General features: G+C 39.9%; 1 protein-coding gene across 1 annotated transcript; it reads left to right on the top strand.

Annotated features, from left to right (window-relative positions):
• Nucleotides 1–367: 367 nt before the first annotated feature.
• On the top strand, nt 368–11,087 carry gnl1 (guanine nucleotide binding protein-like 1). Its single transcript, XM_073484920.1, has 12 exons — nt 368–576; nt 1,485–1,632; nt 2,157–2,293; nt 2,415–2,566; nt 4,263–4,334; nt 5,210–5,402; nt 5,592–5,690; nt 5,821–6,003; nt 6,501–6,679; nt 7,011–7,197; nt 8,564–8,704; nt 8,814–11,087. Exons 1-12 carry the CDS (start codon nt 504–506, stop codon nt 9,077–9,079), a joined length of 1,830 nt encoding a protein of 609 aa, XP_073341021.1. The 5' UTR covers nt 368–503; the 3' UTR covers nt 9,080–11,087.
• The last annotated feature ends 9,379 nt before the right edge of the window (nt 11,088–20,466 follow it).

The raw sequence follows: 20,466 nt of genomic DNA on the forward strand, positions 1-20,466 counted from the left end.
TAAGCAGATAGATATAGATAACACCTGAAAAACAGATAAGCAAACACAAAGCTGCTTGCGTCTTAATTACATGACAATCATGCAACTGCACGTCCAGGTATATTCATTGTTTTATCTCGTCTGCTCTGCTGGAATGTGCAAATTTGCGAGGTGTTTACAAAAGTGGACTGTACCATTACGGAGAAGGGGGCTTACTGTCAGTTTAGCCAACAATCCTGAGGTCTACGTAAATAATGACACTTGGAATAAGGCCGTCTACTCGACTTCAAATGCTTCTAAATAAGATCAAAATTACCGTAAGCCAAAATGATCTCACCTCGTGCGATTTTGAAAACACTTAAATGTGGTCTCGTCCGCCATTCTCTGCAGTCTGCAGTGGATATGGCGTCACTGAAAAGTGTAGGAGTCGAGAAACTTCACCCATGTAAATAACGTCAATGAGAAAGCTGTAGGTAGCAATACACAGTACATAGCTATATATATTAAACAGCTTATTTTTAAGTATGCCCCGGAAAAAGCCATTTAGCAACAAACAGAAGAAGAAACAGCTACAAGTCAAACGGGAGAGGAAGAGAGGTAACTACATTGGCCGTTAGCGTTAACCATGCTAGCGTTAGCAGTTAGCTAACGGGTCGTGCTCCACAGCTAATTATACGTGTGGAGCACGAATAGTTGTGTCGGCGTCTGTGCTGTGTTGGTTTAAGTCAGATTTTAAGTACCACTCGTGTAGGTAGCCTGTTAAATAACCTCGATGTTGTCTGTAAGCTAGCTGTAATAACAATATAGTGATATAACTTGCCTGTGAACTTGACGAGTGTAAATAAAACAGCAGCACAGGCTTGCGCATTTGTTAGAAAAGCGTGAAAATCGCATATATGTTTGATTTTTAGCTCTTGATAATGAAAGAAAGAGTGCCAAATTAGCTCAGACCGTGGGTTAGTGAACAGCCACCTGCAGATCAATTTCAAAACAGCATTTAATAGTGATGACATGTTGACTCTAAGATTTCCATGAGCTTGATGTATAACGTTATACCACTCAAGATTGAGCACAGGACTCAGCCATCAAGACATCATTTTAGACCCCAAACAACTGTTAAAGTTGTTTAATTGCAACTTAATTGAATCCTTCCCCTTTAGGACTCAACAACTTCTGTAGCAGTTGGGTCTTTCTGAGTACAACTGTAACATAACTTGAAAGGAAATTAATTTTCATAAGGCCAGGGCCAGTCATCTGTTAATAACTTCATCAGCGGAAGAGGCCATTGCAGGGTGAATGTAGATTTGTCATCAAGAAGTAATTTGAAGCCTCCTGGATTGGGACATGAGAGAGGGCAGCTGATTAGAAGCATATTGAGATCTGTAACAGCCAACATGAGTGAAAATAAGTAGATCTTGGTATTGGATTCAAGAAAGCTGATTAGTGCATAATCCATGCCTGTGTTTGACTGTAATTAATCCCTGACGATTGCCCCTGACCTCCAGGTGACACAGGTTCTGGGCCAAGCAGCCGCAATGCCAGTGTGGAGCGAGGAGGAGAGCGACAGTCGGACACGTCAGACAGTGAGACCACTGATGTTAGGAGAATAAATCAGCAGCCCTTCAACAGAGAAGGTAGATATGACCCCAACAGGTGAGTTGTCAGTATTATTACTCATACTCACTTTCATTAAAAGAATGGGAATTCGAAAGATATATAATTCTGCTGAGATAGATACACAGTACACAGAGTGTCTGTTATTTGATATTCAGGGATACATAAAATGTAATGCCTCGAGCACCAGCAGAATGTTTGAATTATGATAAGTAATTGGAGCAATATGTCAGAGCTAGAGTTGGAGCGGTTTGATCAAGTATCGGCATTTGGAGCCAATATTGACCTAATTCACCTATCAGATATTGGTCTGAGGTCACAGATCCACGAACCGATCCAGATTCCATAGTCTGATGTTCTTATGAATTCCTGATATGTAATAATGCAATTTAAGCCCATTTAAGTGATAAATTATTTTGTAATCAAAGAATTCTACAAAGATATCGAGTAGTCCTCATATTTTTTGTCAACCAGAATTCAAACAGTTAGACATACAGGTGGATCTTGCTCTTGACAATGAACCCCAGTGAGCTTGTAACAGTTGGCTAACTCAACATGTCCAGGTTCCGACTGCACTTTGAGAAAGAGAGTAAAGAAGAGGTGGAAAAGAGGAAGAAGCTGGCCAGGGAGAAGGTCCTGCAGCACGTCTCGGACAAAGAACTTGAGATCAACATCAATGACATCTACCCCACAGAGAAAGGTCTGGCTTTTTAATGCTTTCCACATGACATGTCTCAAAATAAGGCAAACAGATGAGCAGAGTAGGTTAATGGAGTGGGTCACACTGCTTGACACGCTTAAACTTGATTATTCACTGCCAGGTCTTGGTTTCCCACGACGGCCGTCCTGGAATTATGAGATGACACGAGAGAATCTGTTGAGGAAAGAGGAGAAGTCGTACAGAGATTACCTGGATGACCTGCACTCCAGAAACCCCCCTGGTTCTCTCAGCCACTTTGAGCACAATCTAGAGGTAATCGATACAGTTAATGGCTTTTCAACAATGAAATTGCCCTTGCTGGAGCCGAAACTTGTTTTCTTTAATTTATTTTATAGTTCATTTTGTTTTGATAATCGAACAATTCGGCACCACATGTGGGGTATAACACTGCCTTGGTGAATAATGTAACCAAATTGTATGTTTCAACCTTTTCTGAGCAACCTAAACTAACTCAGACAAACCTACCACGATCATTCGTGGACATTGCTGGAATTTTGCACATTGCCATAAACATCGTAGTCGCTACTGTATATTTAATGCCCACGTTCATATAACCTATTCTTGTTTGTCGTTGCCCTGAATCAAAATTCAATCCATTCTTTGTTATAAGTCGCCCAGCAGGTAAAGAAATACAGGTCAGACTTCACCAATTTCCTGGTGAACCAGGATTGCTTAATTTTTTAACCTTCTCTGGTGCACACATTTGCTTTTGATCCTCTCTCCCCCTCAATATTATTTGTTTTCTTCAGTTGAGAGCAGCCAGTTTAGCATGTAGCCATTGTGTCAAGAGAACCGAGTGTTAAAAGCTCAGACTGCCTGAACATTTTCTGCGCAAAAAGGAGAAGTAGTCATAAATAGTTTTTAAATGAATTCAGTCGCACCCTTTGACAGCAGATGAAGTAATCCTGCTTATTAATGAGTTGCCATAATGTATCATGAACTGAATATTTAATTGTGGGTAAAGTTGACTCATGCAGGGATTTGCAGGGATTTTTTTGTCACACCTGTCTATTGTCTGGTATTTTCCACTGTAGTACCACTGTATCTTGCATGCAGTGATATTGCTCTCTTTTGCTCTGGCTGTGAAAATGCTAACGCTATTTTCAAAATCAAAAACCCTGCAGATCATTTAATTTCAAAAGCGTGGGCTGAGCTCAGGAGGAACATTACAGCAGAAGCAGGCATTGAGCAGCTGGTGGCGTGATAAGTGACTCTCAGTAATCTAGAGATGATGGCTTTTTAAGTGGAGCTGAGGATAAAATGTGATGGAAAAATAAAACATATATGAATAAGCTGCTGTTTGAACAGGTTATTTTGTGATTTAGACTCAATATTATTTTTATAATAGAGAACCAATCACAAAGCTTGTTTACAATAACATTCAGCGAGAAAACCCCTATGTCGCTTAGCTTACATACAAATAAATTTTCTTTTTTCATGATCATTTCAACATGTATACATCTCATTCATCTACAATGCACGTCCGATGCTTTACTGTCACTCATGTTAGGATGGAGACCCACCTATTACCTGTTGGGCCACAGACTAAAGAAAATAGCAGCTTGAGTTTGGCATTAAGTCCGACTGGCATTGAGCTGTCGCTGTCGGGTTTATTTGTTTATCAAAGACGTCAGCAGAGCAACACAGAAGAAACGTGGGAAACCACTGTATTTACATATATATCTTTAAATTGTGCAGTTTCGGCTAAAAATGGCTGCAGAAATGCAGAAGTGACTGTTGCTTTAAGCCCAACCTCACATTCATACAGTCTATTAAAATGGGGCATGATATAAAACAGAATTATAGATATTAGCTTAAAGTAGTTAAAAAATTGAATCTTTTACCCTTGTTTCCCAATAAATTGTTATGCTGAATAAGAACAGAAATCGTTTTACAATTTACAATATTAAACCCCACCTACGTCTCTCTCCTTTAATCTTCACTTTAGACATGGAGGCAGCTATGGCGAGTGCTGGAGATGTCAGATGTCATCCTGCTCATCGTGGACATCAGGCACCCGGTAGGTGACCTTGCAAGCAAAAGCCTACAGGATGGATCCGACCACTAGATGGAGACACAGTCAACATCCATCTGAATGGCTGACATGGTGTTTATTATTGTCAGTTTGTTTACTTTAGACATTTTCAAATTTATCATGTTTTTGTTTGGCAATTTGGTCACTTAAAATGGTTGTCTAGATTATAAGGGATGGCTCATGTATAGATAAAACTGTATATTATAATAAAACAAAATAATGATAACATTGACAAGATGCAAGATTAGGTAAGTAGATTTGGAAAAAAAGAAAATAGATGTTTGCAGAAATGTATACCACCTGATTATACTACTTTGAACCCCTACTTTTAATTTTACGGTTTCTGTCCTTTTAAAATGTAATTAAAGGGAAATCTTGCCATTCTTTAGCAACAAATAAAATGGTCATATATTGTATATGGATAAATTTGACCCTCAAAGCAGCAGTTCAGTCGAGCAGTGTGGCCTACAGTATTTAATATTGAACACTGGTTTTCCTTCATTAGTTTCTTATTTAATCTTATAAAATTGTTGTGGTGTTGTTGATAAACTCAGAGGAAATGGCTTCATTTAACGTTCTGCTGTGCTCAAGATTTGCTAGTGTCATCTGATTCCAAGTTAAAGTTAAACCCAGTTTTTTTGGTTCTAATTATAAGACATCAGCTCCTGACATACTTATTCAAACTTCTAACGAGCCAGATATACTTTATGTGAAGTGAATTCCTACCCTCCATTTAGAGTTTCCAGTATTAGCACAAGTCATCTTGTTCCTATTAATAAGGACATGATCTCGTGGTTTACTTCTTGAATAGGCCATAATTAATACTTTAACCCAGGGTATCCTCATGTAAACCTACCCAGGTGCTGCAGTTCTCTCCAGCCCTGTACCACTACATCACAGGAGATCTCCAGAAGCAGGTGGTCCTGGTGTTGAACAAAGCCGACCTGTGTCCTCCCCCACTGGTGATCGCCTGGAAACACTACATGACCTCCCAATTCCCGCACCTGCAAATAGTGTGCTTCACCTCTCACCCTGGACAGCCCTACAGCACAGGTGAGTAGAGGGAGAGTAAGGAGTGGGTGGGAAACTGGGAGAATAAGAAGAGGACTGAGGACAAATAAAATGTAAATAAACCTGCCACTCAGTTGATTTATTTGTGTGCAGTATCACCAGAATAACCTGACTGGCTCTTGTTGCAGTGAGAATAACTACCTGTCTGTCTGTCTGTCTACTGGTTTGTAGTGCTCCAGAAGAAGAGGATGAGGAAGAAGGCTGGCTGGAGTCACGCTGGAGGTCCTCTCGATATCCTGAAGGCCTGCCAAGAGATCACAGCAGGGAGAGGTGGGTGTCTGTGTACTATTTCCCTTGCATAATTAAGATGTGATAACACAGGCATGTCAGTCATTTGTCCACTCTGAACTTGATGGACATTTATTTTGATCCTTATAAGTGGTACCTCTTATTTCCAAAGTTGACCTATCCAGCTGGGAGCAGAAGATTCAGAGAGATGCTGTTGCTGAGCAACTGGATGGCGAGCGTCCAGATGATGGAGCCGAGTCGGTGCTGATTGAGCATCAAAGTGACAGCGCTATGGAGATGAGCAGCCCATCCCAGGAGCTCTACAAAGATGGGGTTCTCACAATGGGCTGCATAGGTAAGAGAAGTGAACCATGTTGCCAGATTGAGTGGAAGTTTCTGAGAATGATTCCAAAACAAAATCTTGAAAATAAGAGAAGGAAGTTTCTAAGTAACTTCTCAACTGTGATTTCTGATTAGAGTCTTTTTTTGTTGTTGTTTTTACTTGACTTGATAAGGATAATTGCATCAATAAGCCAATTATTCAAAGCTTATCTGGGACCTCAATATTATTTCATTTTAATGTGATTAGGAAGAACACAAGGGCCTCCTATCCCTTTTACTGGACCTGTTAAATGTTCTTTTCTTTTTTTTCCACAGTAATTTCATCTGATATGATATGAAAAACGTGTCCATATAAAGTAAATCATATCTGTCTTCAAGGCGTCACCATCAAAATTGATTAAAAAAAAAAAAACCTGAACCATCACTGGGCAATTTCAGGCTAGCATCATAAAACTAAATTAGGAACATAATTTGTAGATATTAAAGACTGACCTCTCTTTCTTCCCCCAGGCTTTCCTAATGTCGGCAAGTCATCTGTTATTAACAGCCTGGTGGGGAGGAAGGTGGTGAGTGTATCTCGGACCCCAGGTCACACCAAATACTTCCAGACCTACTACCTCACCCAGACAGTGAAACTCTGCGACTGCCCCGGACTGGTTTTCCCCTCCCGTGTCGACAAACAGCTGCAGGTACAAGCTCACTTTTGTTTACTTCAGAGCAGATGTGACTTTGAGTTTACTTGTTTATTTAGGCTCCATAGAAACGTAATTGTGTTGAAAACATGCTCACATACCTCTGGGAAAATGGATTATTGATTTTATCCATTCCCTCTTGTTATCCTTCAAAGGCTCTTGATGAATTCCAGGGTCGTTTTGTGTGATGGCTGCTCAACTTTTCAAACTGTTTTTTTGATACTATCTTGCCATTTTCAAAAAGGATTTTGGAGTTTGCTCTGATTTGTCTTAGTGATCTTTTTCTTCCTCTTGTTTTTTATGTTTGCCTTCGTTTTATCTTCTCTAGATTCTGGCAGGCATCTACCCCGTGTCTCAGCTGCAGGAGCCATACAGCTCAGTTGGTTATCTGTGCGAAAGGACGCCTTTCCTCTCTGTGTTGAAGCTCAAACATCCCAGTTTGCAGGACAACGATCCACACCTAGGAAACCAGGGATCTGAAGAGCTCAGCTGGACTGCCTGGGATGTGTGTGAGGGTAAGCCACAAATATGTCTCAAAGCATTTGGCCCAAGTCTCAAGCAAGTCCCAAGTCAAGTCACTTCAACACCCCACAAGATACTGCAGTCTTATCTTCAGTAGCTGATCATGAGCCTAATTTCTTCTCAATCAAAAAAAAAATTCCCTCCCTGTCACTTTTAAAGAGTGAAACACTGACAGCCAAACAAAAAAAACATAAAGTGAACACAGACAGACGGTCTTTAACTTCCAAGTCGAGTCTCAAGTCATTCATTTTCTGTCAAGTCAAGTTGCAAGTCATCATAACAGTGACTCATATCAACTTGACTCCAAGTCACAATGACTTGAGTCCACATTTCTCATGTGAGGTGTTTATCAGTGACGCTGACCAGCTAATTTGTTGGATCTACAGTATTAAGAAACAAAAAGCATGTTCATTATATTGAAAAACATGCATTTATGTGTTTTTAGATAAAATGGATGGCCCATAGGCCACTAAAAAATAGTTTAGCCCTAATGAATATACACAGCGTTGTTGTACAGATGATTATTACTATGGGACAGTGTAAAGGCTGTGGATGCATGACATAAAGAAGACGTTATTTAATGGTGCAGATTGCAAAATGGAAGAAGAGAGAGAAAATACCGAGGGGCGTAGAGAAGAGATGAGCCAGAAAAAACTACACAAATTGTCCAAAGTTTGGGATAATTTCAGGCTGAAACAAAATGAAAACTGAGCAGTACAGTGGGTCGATGTACAATCAAACTAGCCTACCAGAATAGCACAATGTCAATGCTACAGCATCTCAGCAGAAAGCATCCAGTCTAAACATCCAGGCCCAAGATAATGTTAATGTTAGCTTTTAACTTAATCATGGTAAATCAATATGATTAATAGCTGAAATAAAGGCTAAATAATAGCCTAATAATGGCTAAATGTAATGAATATTTGAGAACGTAAATCAATATGGGGGCTGGTTATGAAGTACCTTAGTTAGCTGAGGTCTGCTCGAGAAATTAACCACAGAAATAATGCTGCAGTCAATTTGTGAAAGCCAGAACATTCAGTGTTATTATGGATAGTTACGTACACACACACACACACACACACACACACACACTACTCCCTTTACAGTGATGCTTAACATAACCAAGAAAGTAAAATATCTGCAGTGCGATTAGAGCACCAATCCAAAGGAGCAGCAGGTATGTTCCATTGAGTTTCATTGTAAGTAGGGCAGCAGGTGTAGGACAACCCAACCTGCTGAATTTAATCAATCAATGAACAATTAGTTGTTCATTTTAATAGACCTGTCTTATTTCTCTTTTGTTTATTGTTGTTGTTGAAATGCTCCCCCTCTCTCCATCTCCTTATGTTCCTTCAGCATGGGCAGAGAGGAGAGGCTATAAGACAGCAAAAGCAGCTCGTAACGATGTTTACCGTGCAGCTAACAGTCTCCTGAGGTTGGCAATTGATGGCAGATTGTGCCTCTGCCTGAGACCACCTGGCTACAGCTGCCTGAGAGGTAACAGTGGCTCTTTCATGACTCATCATTTCAGCTCAAGTGTATTTGAAAAGTTAGAATGGCAGGTGGGTGGAATAAATTTATTGCTGGGATTATTTATGGTCTACAGAGCATTGGGAAAATCACCCAGACTTGCCGGAGATCATGGCTCTTCAAGGAAGGACGACAGAGGAGGAAGGAGCAGGAGAGAGAGACGATGACGACGATGGGGAGTCCAGCACTGAGCCCGAGGAAGAGAGAGACCGGGACGCAGACGACGACGAGGATGGAGATGATGAAGATGAGGGGTTTGGACGTCGGAGCCGGAAGGACGATAAGCCATCTGGCTTTACTGTCAACATGTACAATGTCCTGCGGGAAAATGAGTGCGAGTGATAACGGAGGGAAAGACGAGCAGGAAGACATGAGTTGTTCCTCTCCCCTGACTTTGCCCTGATTACCCCAGTGCACTTTTCATTCCCTTTTTTCCTTAATCTGCATTCCTTCTCGTTTATTCTTGCTCCTCCACTCCTCATGACATGACATGACATGATCCCTTCTAATTCATTGAGCCCATTTCCTTCTCCCTATTATATACAGAGCATATTCATGTATTCCATGCTGTGCCTCTGCTCTGCTTGTTCATCCATGAAGCTTGTTCTTTAGTGTTGCTTCTAGGAATGGGTTTGGTTTGGTTTGATTTAATCTTTCCTCTTTTTTTTGCATGTAGTTGAACAAAGTAACTTCCCTGAGCCTGGAATAATCAATCAACTGGTACTCAATCTCTTTATTGATAAGTGACTTCACAGCTGTGACGCCAAAGTTCAGAAAAGAATGATAAAAACCAATCAGAAGCACTGTCAATATGATGTCATTCACTGGAGCAGCCCTTTAGCTCTCAGAGCAGCTGAGGATTTAAGAAAACGACTCTAAATCTTCTTTATAGACCATCAGTTCTCACAACTTTGATTAAAGGGTGCGGGATGGGATATAAGATATATTAGACCATAAAAGTAGAATGGATCAAACCAGTATTTCACACACAGTTTTGCTTTTAGCAGAATTGCAGCTCTGTTGGAGGTTAATTTATCTAAACTGGGGTTTGATTTGAGTTATACTGTATCTGAGAGTAATATTTTATTTGGTGTGATTCTACACAGTCAGCAGGAAATTAAATATAAAACGGGGTGGGAAGGGTAGTTGAATCCTGTATTGCTGGACGAGGCTGTTTCAGGAATTTAACCTGTAGTGTTTTAACTACTACAAAAATGATCCCTCAATACAGATGGAGATCAACAGTATTTAGTGCAGGATTTTGTCTACACTAGTTAAGCAAGTTTATATGCTAAAAGATCAGTAGGTTTAAGCCAACAGAGACGGCTTAAAAATCCGTTACAGGAATGGTTCAACATTTTGGAAAGTACAGTACAATTATTTGCTTACTTTCTAAAAGGTGTGATGAGAAGACGGATGCCAGTGTTAGCTGTCTGTTTAAATATGAAGCTGGAGAGTAGCCTAGCTTAGCATAAAGAGTAGGAAATAAAAGAGGAAACAGTTAGCCTATGTTTAAAAGATCTCTTACTTTGTCAGGTAACTGGTGAGTTTTAAAGGTTCATGCTGTTGGACAGAACCAAGTTATCTCTTCTCCTGTTCCAGTCTTTGTGCTAAGCTAAGCTATCAAAAAGCAGCCTGCTGGCTGTAGCTTCATATTTACCGTACGCTGATCTCTGAAGTGTATTTGCCAAATGTTGAACTATTCCTTTGACCACACAGAAAGAGAGACTGGCCATCTTAGCTTCCATCTGTCCATCATTATAAATAACATTACACACTCCATCTGTCCTGTGATGTTCACTCAATCTCAAGGTCAGATCTTGTAAAGCTGTTAAGACACTGCTGCAGACAATTCTTAGTGGTCGTCACCGCCATGTTTTCATCAAATATTCTGTTGAAGTAGAATAACTGACATTTGCTCTCTTTCTGGTCTCTCTCTCTTTCTCTGTGATGTGTGATGGCCCCGCTCCAATCCTGAGTGCTGTATTATTGCGTGCTGTAGTCTGACCTCATTCATGTGTTCACTGAGGGAGCTCTACAGCAGAGTGCTGTGTTACTGTGTAATGCATCACACTGCAGCCACATGCAGTCATTTCTACCGCTGGTACAGTTCAAAGCAGTTACACAACACTACCATGCTGTTAGACACACAACAGACTTTTAGTTGTGTTGATGTGGATTTATGTTTTAGTTTTTTTGGAAGTATGAAAACTGACAGCGTCTGGAGAGTGTAGTGTGAAGGCTTGAGGTGTGTGAAGGCTATTTGCTGCATTCCTCATTTCATTCCTAGTATGCCTACTGATGACTGGACTGCTTTCTGCAATAAAAGAATAAATAATCCTCTAAACCATATAGGTGTCTGTGACATTTTTTCTATTATATTTAAAGAAATCTTTAATATATTCGCTGTGATAGATAATGCATGTAGATGATTAAATATGTTATCAGGAAATTATCTTTTAATGACGAACCCTCTAATGACTTCTTGTTTTATTAAAAAGAGACACCCTGCCAACTCCCACTCATTTCAGATGCTCATGATTAAATGATGTGGGAACTTCAAAACGATTTGACAAAATTTTAGAGGAAATCTGTGATCAAAATGGACAGCTGGGACATGTTTGGATGAGCTTTGTCAAACTAATTACACTTTGTATCCTGCCTGACTGCCAAACAGACAGAGTTATAATGTATGTGTATTCTCATGGAGATGTTCGTGCTTTATGGTTAAAGTTGTCTTGTAATTAGTCAGGGGACTTCCTTTTATAAAAACCAAAGAGAGATAATTACTGCGTCAAGATTAACTGATACTAACGATCAACTGCGCTGTACTCGTATCTAATTAAAGTCCCCCCCAAACTACTTTATCGGTAAAATTCCAGATGGGCGAGAGTTGAAGCAGAAAGCATGAAATGAAGTAAAATGTAGCCAACCATGAAATCGTTAAGGTAGAATTTTAACTATTGGCAACCTTGAGCTCTCGTGATGTATTTGTAAAACTAATGTTATGCTAAATATTTGTGCACATGGAGACACTGTCTTACCTCTGTGATGAGCAGGGGCCTTTTGTCCCATACATTATAGGATGCACTCTAACCTGATCTGTGAGGCAGGTACAGACAAATGGGAGAGTCCAGCATTAAAGGAGAATTTCACCCAAAGTTTTGCAACATGCTCCTAAACAACAGAAGTAGATAGGGACTTTTTTTTATACGTTGAAAACACTGGACCAGCTGTATGAAGCAATTTTATGTTTTTTTCTCTGTTGTTTTTTATGTCCCCATCTACTTCAGCTGTCTAGGAGCGTACTGCAACACTGTTTTGCTGTGAAGCTCCAGAAATGTTTAATGGAATACAAAACTTCACTTGACTTTCCATCAGCATGGTTGTGAGTAGATAATGACTGAATTTTCATTTTTAGGTGCGCTTATCCTTTAAAACCAGGCCAGCCATTCGTAATTATTGACTTGGACAAAAGTTCCCAAATTGGGGCCCTCATCCCCACCCATCCCTAGCTCTAATACCAACACAGTCAATTTTAAATAAGCTCTCTGTCATTAGCCTCGCGGTGACACAATGGAGTCTCTAACAACTTTCTCCATATTCAGTGTTAATGAGCCATCTAGGCAGTGCTCGCTCTGTTTTGCATACACATACTCGATATGATTATAAAGCACACAAGGGGAAGTCAGTTAGTTTAAAACACTGAAATTTCTTACAAATCAGATTGTCACAGTTACAGATACTTTATATTCCTCCTTTTACTTTAAAACAAGAAAAGGAGAGGAAAAAAGCCCTCAAGTGAAATTATGACCCAAAAGGGAAAATAAGGTAAAACACTTTAATTAATTTCCCAGTTGATAACCTACATTAAGAAAAAAAAATTTTGTATTACAAGTTTTCTGAAATTGTAGTTAAAAAATGCTCTAATTTGCAGACAATGCCAGAACAGAAATCTGAACATTGGATGAAGCCAGGTTCAAATTCATTGTTTCAGTTTGTAGACATATTAAAGTTGAATGTTTTAACTGAGGGGCTTTCTCTTTTTAGGAGTAAATTCTTGCCCAACTTTCCCTTTCAATTCAGTCAAGCCTTATCCAATATCAAACTCGATAGCCCTGCATCTTTCTAAATTTAACTGTCCCATAACTGCTTAACATAATTAAAGATCACCAGATCTAGGATCCATATCAAATTGTACTCAAAGACACCAGCCTCCCAAATACGCCTGATTTTTTTTTCATCAAGATCCATGCTTTATTAGAAATTAGTGAGAAAAAAAAAACCTCTTGGATCTGCACAAAACTTTAACAGGGTCTTTTCTGGGCTGAGACCAAACCTCCATCTACATTTCGTGGAAATCTCTTTTGTTGTTTTTGTGTAATACTGCTGACAAACCAACAAACAAATGGACCCGGGTGAAAACACAACTTCCTTGGCGGAGTTAATAAACAGAGGTTTACTCATCTCTTCTTCAGTGGACCTGAGACTACTGACCATGTACCCTTTGACCCCGCCTGCAGACAGGCCTGATTGAAGCCTACTATCTTCTGCAACACCACTGTGAATAATATTGAAGAAAACATATTTAAATCAGATTCTACTATGAGCACTGCTTGAAACAAACAGCATGTGATATATTTGCTCTCTCAAGAGGCGTCTGATCCCCTCAAGGGAGCAGAACAGAGTCGACAGGCTCTTGAAAAGATGCTGAAGTTATGTTGTGAGCCTGCTTTTATTATAATTGTGTTTGTTTATCAAAGCACTTCCAATTTTCATTTCAAAGCCACTGCGTGTCTTACATGACTACATTTAATAAAACAGGATATGCATGGGAAGAGGAGAGCTGTTCTAGCAATACAACATAACCCTGAGCCTTGTCCGCTGCGCCACCACTTTTATTAACCCAGGAGCATGTGGAATAAATTATCACCTCTCCCAGCTTCTAATAAAATGATTTCTATGGTCATGTGTTAAAAATGTGAAGCAAGTCCTTGAGATTTATGTCCCATTTGAGTGCTGCTCATCAACCTCATTATGGGATGACTGTATTGACAATGTCTGTCAATCTAGTCACGTTCTTGACACCTCTCCAGTCCTCCTGTCAGAGTAAATCTGTCTGCAGCTATTATCTCATTATGTTTATCGTGACCCAGTGGGCACTGTTCATGAGCGAGCTGAGACGCCATGATGATAATCACCATTGTGAACTGCCATAATCATTATTTACGCAATGGAAGTGGGTGGAAATCCGCTCATCTTGCATAATTTGGATCTAGTGCCAACTTGTGCGGTACTCAGAGATGCTATTTGCTGACTAGATAAACTCTGAGGGGGGAAGAGAGGAATCATCTGGAATTGTTTCCGATTTGCAGCCGGAGCCGTGAGCTGCTTAATTTCCCAAGCTAGAGCTCAAACTATGTTGTGGCCCTCAAACCTGTATGGCAGTAATTACATCCAGACAAAGGACCAAGATTTACTGGAGCATGACACCATAAATTTCAAAACTGTTAATTAAATTCTGCTGTGCTAAATATCTTAGCTGCCAGTATCAGTCACGCCTTTAATGCCCATGTGGTTTAAATTTGATCTTTCCTTTTTTTTTTACTCCTCGGAAAGCTTTCTCATGACGCAAGCTGGTTGTTGTGGCGACTCTTGACCTCTTCCTCCACCCTTTTCTCTCTTATTTGCCCCATTGTTGCTCCCTACATGACCCCCACCAACATGTGGGTGAGACCACGGAGTAATGAATTGGTTTCATATGAGAGCCGGAGCATAAGCAGAGCAGAGAAATTCATTAGTCTGGTTTTATATGCTCCCCTGGGCGCTGTGGACACACATTCTCACACATGCACACACACACAGGTGAGATGAAGAGTGAATGGGAAGTGCCACGAGTGTTTTAGTGTTTCATTTAAAGACAAAAACTAAAATCAAATGTCCCTGTTGACTTTATCGAAACAACCGAACTGCAGCAAGTCTCATTATAGTAAATTATAGTTCTATATCTCAGCTGGCAGGTACACCTCTGTGGTCACTAGAGGGCTATCAAAGCCAGCGTTAGTGTGAGTCTGTGCTGCAGTTAATAGTCAGGTGCACCGAGCTGATTGTGCACAGGCTTCTCATTTGTGGTGTTTATAGTGTGTATGTGCAGTAATGTGTTACGTGATATTACAACCATGTTCAGATTTATCACCTCGGAGGAGGTCGGTAACAAAGTGTTATGAGGGTCAATGGTGCAATTGTTCAGGTGTATTACTCAAGAAAAGGTGGGCTGCCAATACTTTAGACAATAATAATAATAATAATAATAATAATACGGTAACAGTACAATAAGGTACACAAAAATGAGAGTAGTAACTGAGGAACGAGTAAGGAATGAATCAGGAACGACTTGATAGTTAATGAATTGCTATAGAGTAATAACCCAATAACTGTGATTCGAGGACTATATAGTAGATGATGAGTTACTGGAGAACAGACTGTATGATACTATAATAATGAATCATTAGGTAATGATTAGATTCTAATATCTGTGAATCAAGATACCGAGCACTTTCTTCACGAGTCTTGATTAACTTTCAACTGGCCTGGTGTGAACTACTGACGACTCATTCATTACCAATTACTAAATCATTAATTACTCTTTTTGTGTATCATCAAGTAAATTGCGACATCAGATTGAGAAATTACCAACACAGACTCATTATATAGCAGCTGGTTGATAGTATGTTGATTCACAGATATTAATAAACTAATCATTACCTAATGATTCATTAATATATTATCTCCCAGTTTGTTCTCAAGTAACCCATTATTATCTATTATATGGTCCTCAAATTACAGTTATTGAGGAATTACTCATGACTATAAGTCATTCCTAACTCACTGCTCAGTAACTACTCACATTGTTGTGTATCTTATTATGAAGTATTACCAATAATAATAATAATAATAATAATAAGAAGAAGAAGAAGAAGAAGAAGAAGAAGAAGAAGAAGAAGAAGAGCAACAACAACAACAACAACAACAACAACAAGACAGCTTATTTTTATAGCACCTTTCAAAACTAGAGTGACAAGGTGCAAAGCTTGAGAATAATTGAGAAATAAAACAAAATAAAATGCAATAAAATCAGGGAATACAAGAGCAATAAAAGAAGTAGTTTAAAACATAGAGAGATAAAAGCAAACTATAGCAGAGCAATATTAAAACCTCTGAATAAACATTATCCAAATTCTTGTCTGTACAAGTATATTTTCAAAAGCTTTTTAAATTGAGTCGCTGACTCAGCTGATCTGATTTTTTAGGGGGAGTTTGTTGCATAGCTTTGAGGCTGAAATCATAACAGCATGATCCCCCTTTGTTTTAAACCTGCACCGTAGAGCTGTTAGCACCATTTGAATCTCTGCTCTGAAGGGTTTTGGAGCAGGATAAGGGGTTAGGAGTTCTGAAATGTAATCTGCAGCCAGACTATGTAGGGATTTAAAAGTAATCAGTAAAATCTTAAAAATGAATTCTGTAATAGATAGGTAGCCTGTGTGATACAGCCAGGAGTACAGAAGTGTTTCCAGCTAAATGCACTTTAGGTTTTTAAAAGTAAAAGCGCTTGTTCTGCTGTAAAATTTCCCCTGTGACTGAAATGACATTATTAAAGTGTTAATGATGATGTGAAAATGCAAAGGCAGCATTATACTGTTGCAGCTGGGTGAAGTGGAGTTGCTTTATAGAGAGTCAGGCAGTTTTATCCAGAGGGTCACAAAATAACTCACCGTTAGATGATTATTGTGAGGGGAAAGAAGAAAAGTGGCCTCAATCACCTTAATCTTTAACAACACATTATTCTGTATTTCATAAGTTTATTATATGTTTTTTATCTATAATCTTACTCTGTTGAGTGTTAAGTGACAAAAATTGATAACACTCAAGTAAAGTACGAGTACCTTAAAACTGTACTGAAGTATAATGTTTTCCACCACTGATGAGGGTTGAATTATGTCTTAAACACAGATTGCAGATCAGCCTGAATGCAGTCGCTTTCAGACCAGCAGTTATCAGAGTTTTGGTCCACGTGCTCCTGCATCCCTTTGGACAATTTCCTTCTCCATGCACCTTGTAAGTAGTTGTGGTAGAAATCCCTATTCTGCTAGAGTCACACACTTTTCACTTATATTCAGAGACCACACACGGTCAAGCACATTCTGATTTACAGCTCAGGCAGTTGTCCCTCCAGTCAGCGTCCCGGTGCTCCGGCAGTGCTGTGGGGGGTGACGAGGCCTCGGCCCTGAAGATTGGATGTCCTCTTCAGCTTCTTTTGATGCTGGCCTCAACTACCATCACCTGCAAGGGTAACTAAGTACATTTACTCAATTGCTTTACGCCTTACAATTTCGAGGTACTTGAGTAATTCCTTTTTATGCCCTTGCATTTCAGGCTGAAATACTGTACATTTTCTTTTATCTGCTTTTATTAACATGTCATGAGCTCATAAAATACAAGGCACTGTTAAGGTTTAAACCTTTTTGACTAATGACACCTTTCAAAAAAAGTGTCCGGCTGGGGCCCCTTCTTTGTTAAGCAGTTTGACGAAAGGCAGATTTCTCCACTACACTTCTCTTTAATTTAAATAAAGGTTCAATGAACACAAAGGTAGAATTATATATATAATTTCTTTCTTTCCAACTCCATTAATCATCTCACAACCACCTAGATTTACATGTGACCCTTTGGAGGTGCCTGGCACTGGGACTACGAACCACTAAATTAAACTACTGAACAGTTTATAAAGCAGTTGCTAGCTCCACCTCGGCCAGCTACAACAGTATAATGCTTTTTATACGATGAAGGGCGAACAATAATCAAATATCGTCTCATAATATATCACCCACAGAGGCCATTTTCCTAAAGAATTTATACTTTTACTTTGAAACTTTAAACACATTTAGCTGATGATGCTTCTGTACTTATACTTGTATTTTTACTTGTAATGGAGTATTTTAGACTATTTTATCAGTACTTTTACATATTTGCAGTATTGTAAAAAGTACCCTAAAGTTATACTTGGGTAAATATAAAGATATCGTGTTCAAATATTACTTTGGACAAAGTGAAAGTTACCCCTACAAATAGTACTTGAGTAAAAGTATCAGATAGTAAATGTACTTTAGTATCAAAAGTACCATTAAAAGTAAATTATACATATGTTTACACGTATCTATATATTGAATATTAATGAGCGACTGATTATTGGATTAGAAGTAACTAGTAACTAAAGTTATCAAAATAATGCAGTGGAGTAAAAAGTACAGTATTCGGCCTCTATGGAGTGGAAGTATTATGTCAAAAAAAGGCAATACTCAACTAAAGTACAAGTAGGCCTCCCTCAAAATCGTACTTATGTATATTACTTCAGTTGATGTACTTAGTTACATTCCATCACTGCTTATATGATAAGGACTGAGTACTTCAAGGCCACTAAAAAATGTGAAAATGTGAATGAGGTTTTTGATGCTGCAGTGCTGCTGTGGACACTGAGGCACAAGTCTGATTAAAAGCTCCCCTCAGACCAAATGTGTAGACAGCAAAAAATAGACTCATCTGTACTGGATGCTTTGAAAGCTGAGCACAATGGGGGAGAAAATCCGACTGCTAGCGTCTCTTTTCTTCAGGTGATCAACGCTCGGTAAACTGCCTCAGCAGTGTGTCACCGCGAGGTAAACTCAGACACAATGTTTGCCACAGTGAGCATTCAGCACAGTGTGTACAGAGCAGCTTTCTCCCATTTTCCTCCTGCAATGGGTCACAATATGGCAGCTGGGTTTGTTTGTTCAGAGGACTTGTTGCTCGAGTGTGGAAAGGGCCTTCTCTCTGTTAGACATGGAGCTCTCCAAACCACAAACTCAAAGGAAGTAAGTGTTTTAAAGCTCAGTTTTAATGTGAATAACCTGTATTTTAATTGTTGCATTCATGTGTTGAATGTGTGTGTGCTGGTGCATGAATGAGACCTCTTAAGTCACCGCCTTGTGTGTTTGTCTGTGACCCTGTTTGTGAGTCAGAGCCCATGTGTCAATAGGTATTTTTAGCACCACCTCTCACTGCATTGCAATGGCACTCATTCGCACCCCTTTGAGTTTCCCCCGTCCGCCATCCTCCTCACCCGTCCACCCACCCACCCCGTCATCAGCGCCTTCCAATCCGCCACAACATTCACTCTCACTGGAAGGAGCCAGCAACAGTCTGCCTGAAAGTTTGACAAAAGGGAGGGAGTGGAGACGGAAAGCAGATCAGACCTTGGGCAAGGCGTTCAAGATTACTCCACTACATTAGCTGAGTTTTGTTTCTCCCTTGAGCTTCGGCCAATTTGAATATTAATTAAAATAATTAAAGGATAGCTATAATTATAAGCCTTAACATGCAGCCACAGGCCCTGGGAACATGGCATGGCTGTTCAAGGCAGCGATCAGCCAAGTTTAAACTACTGTCTGAGCTAAAGACCAGGGGTGTGGAAAGGCTGAACATGTAATTGGTAAAGACAGTAGGGTGGAGGGCCAGACAAAGAAGATCAGAGCGCATCTGATGAACAATTCCCATAGCTCTATTGTTAGCAGCGCAGAGGGATCGGGGAAGAAAAGGGAGGCCATTCATTCAATGGCTGGCACAGACAGGTGAGGAGAGGAGGGAGGGAAGGGGTGAGGGAAAAGGGAAGTAAAATCCTAGAGGGGCTGGAGTGACAGTTTGAACAGAAGGCAACAGTTGTAGAGGAGCCTCCCAAATGCCATAGCAGAGGCTGCAGTCCTCCACACTGTCAGATGTGTGTGTGTGTGTGTGTACAAATGAATAGCAGGGGATTTCTGAGGGGGGAGAGAAACCTGACTCTCAAAAGAGTCTGCATCCCCCCCCCCCCCCTCCACCTCCAGCCATGAGGAAGACGAGGCACAAGTGCGCCGCTACAGCTGAGAGGGTCTCCAGGGACTCCTGACTGTGTGAGGGGTCATCTGGAATCCCACCTCCCCTCCCTCCTCACCCTCGCTCCCCACATTCCCCTGACAACACTGAGCTCATCACACTTCACACACATCCAGCTGCGTGATCACAAGGACACTCGAGGCAGGATAGGATTTGTCCAGCAGATACTTTTATCTGTGCGAGAGAGGCTGCATGGTGTCAGCCAGACAAATGAATCTGTTACAGTGAGCACTTTCTTGTGCCTGGAAGCACTGTTTGGTTACAAGAAAGGATGATCAAAAAGAGGGACGTTTCTTCCTCAAGATCAATAAAAACACAAAATCCAAACATGAGTCCTCTTTTGACTGAGTGATAACGCTTCAAAAGACTGAATCATCACTTTAAACGAAGACCACGATGCACTTTTTAAAAATGTTTTTAAGATCAAAAATTTCACAGATGTAAAGTCATTATTCAAACTATTTATATAAAAATACCGAACCAGATGCAGAAAAAACAAATAATACATAACATAAACAAATTGTAACTGGTCAGTCCACTACTTTGGTACACTCTGAAATATCTCAAAAACTGTTGGATGTACTACCAACAGTGGTGGAAGAAATACTCAGAACTTTCACTAAAGTAAAAGATGTGATACCACAGTGCAAAAATACCTTAAAAACAAACCCTTACTAACACCTACTGAAAAAACTTTTATTTTTGTTTACTCTGGCAGCTCCTTCGGCCAAAAGAGGAGGATGGTGAAATAAACTAAGCTCTGT

The sequence above is a fragment of the Pagrus major genome, chromosome 17 (genome assembly GCF_040436345.1).
Source record: "Pagrus major chromosome 17, Pma_NU_1.0".
Classification (NCBI taxonomy): domain Eukaryota; kingdom Metazoa; phylum Chordata; class Actinopteri; order Spariformes; family Sparidae; genus Pagrus; species Pagrus major.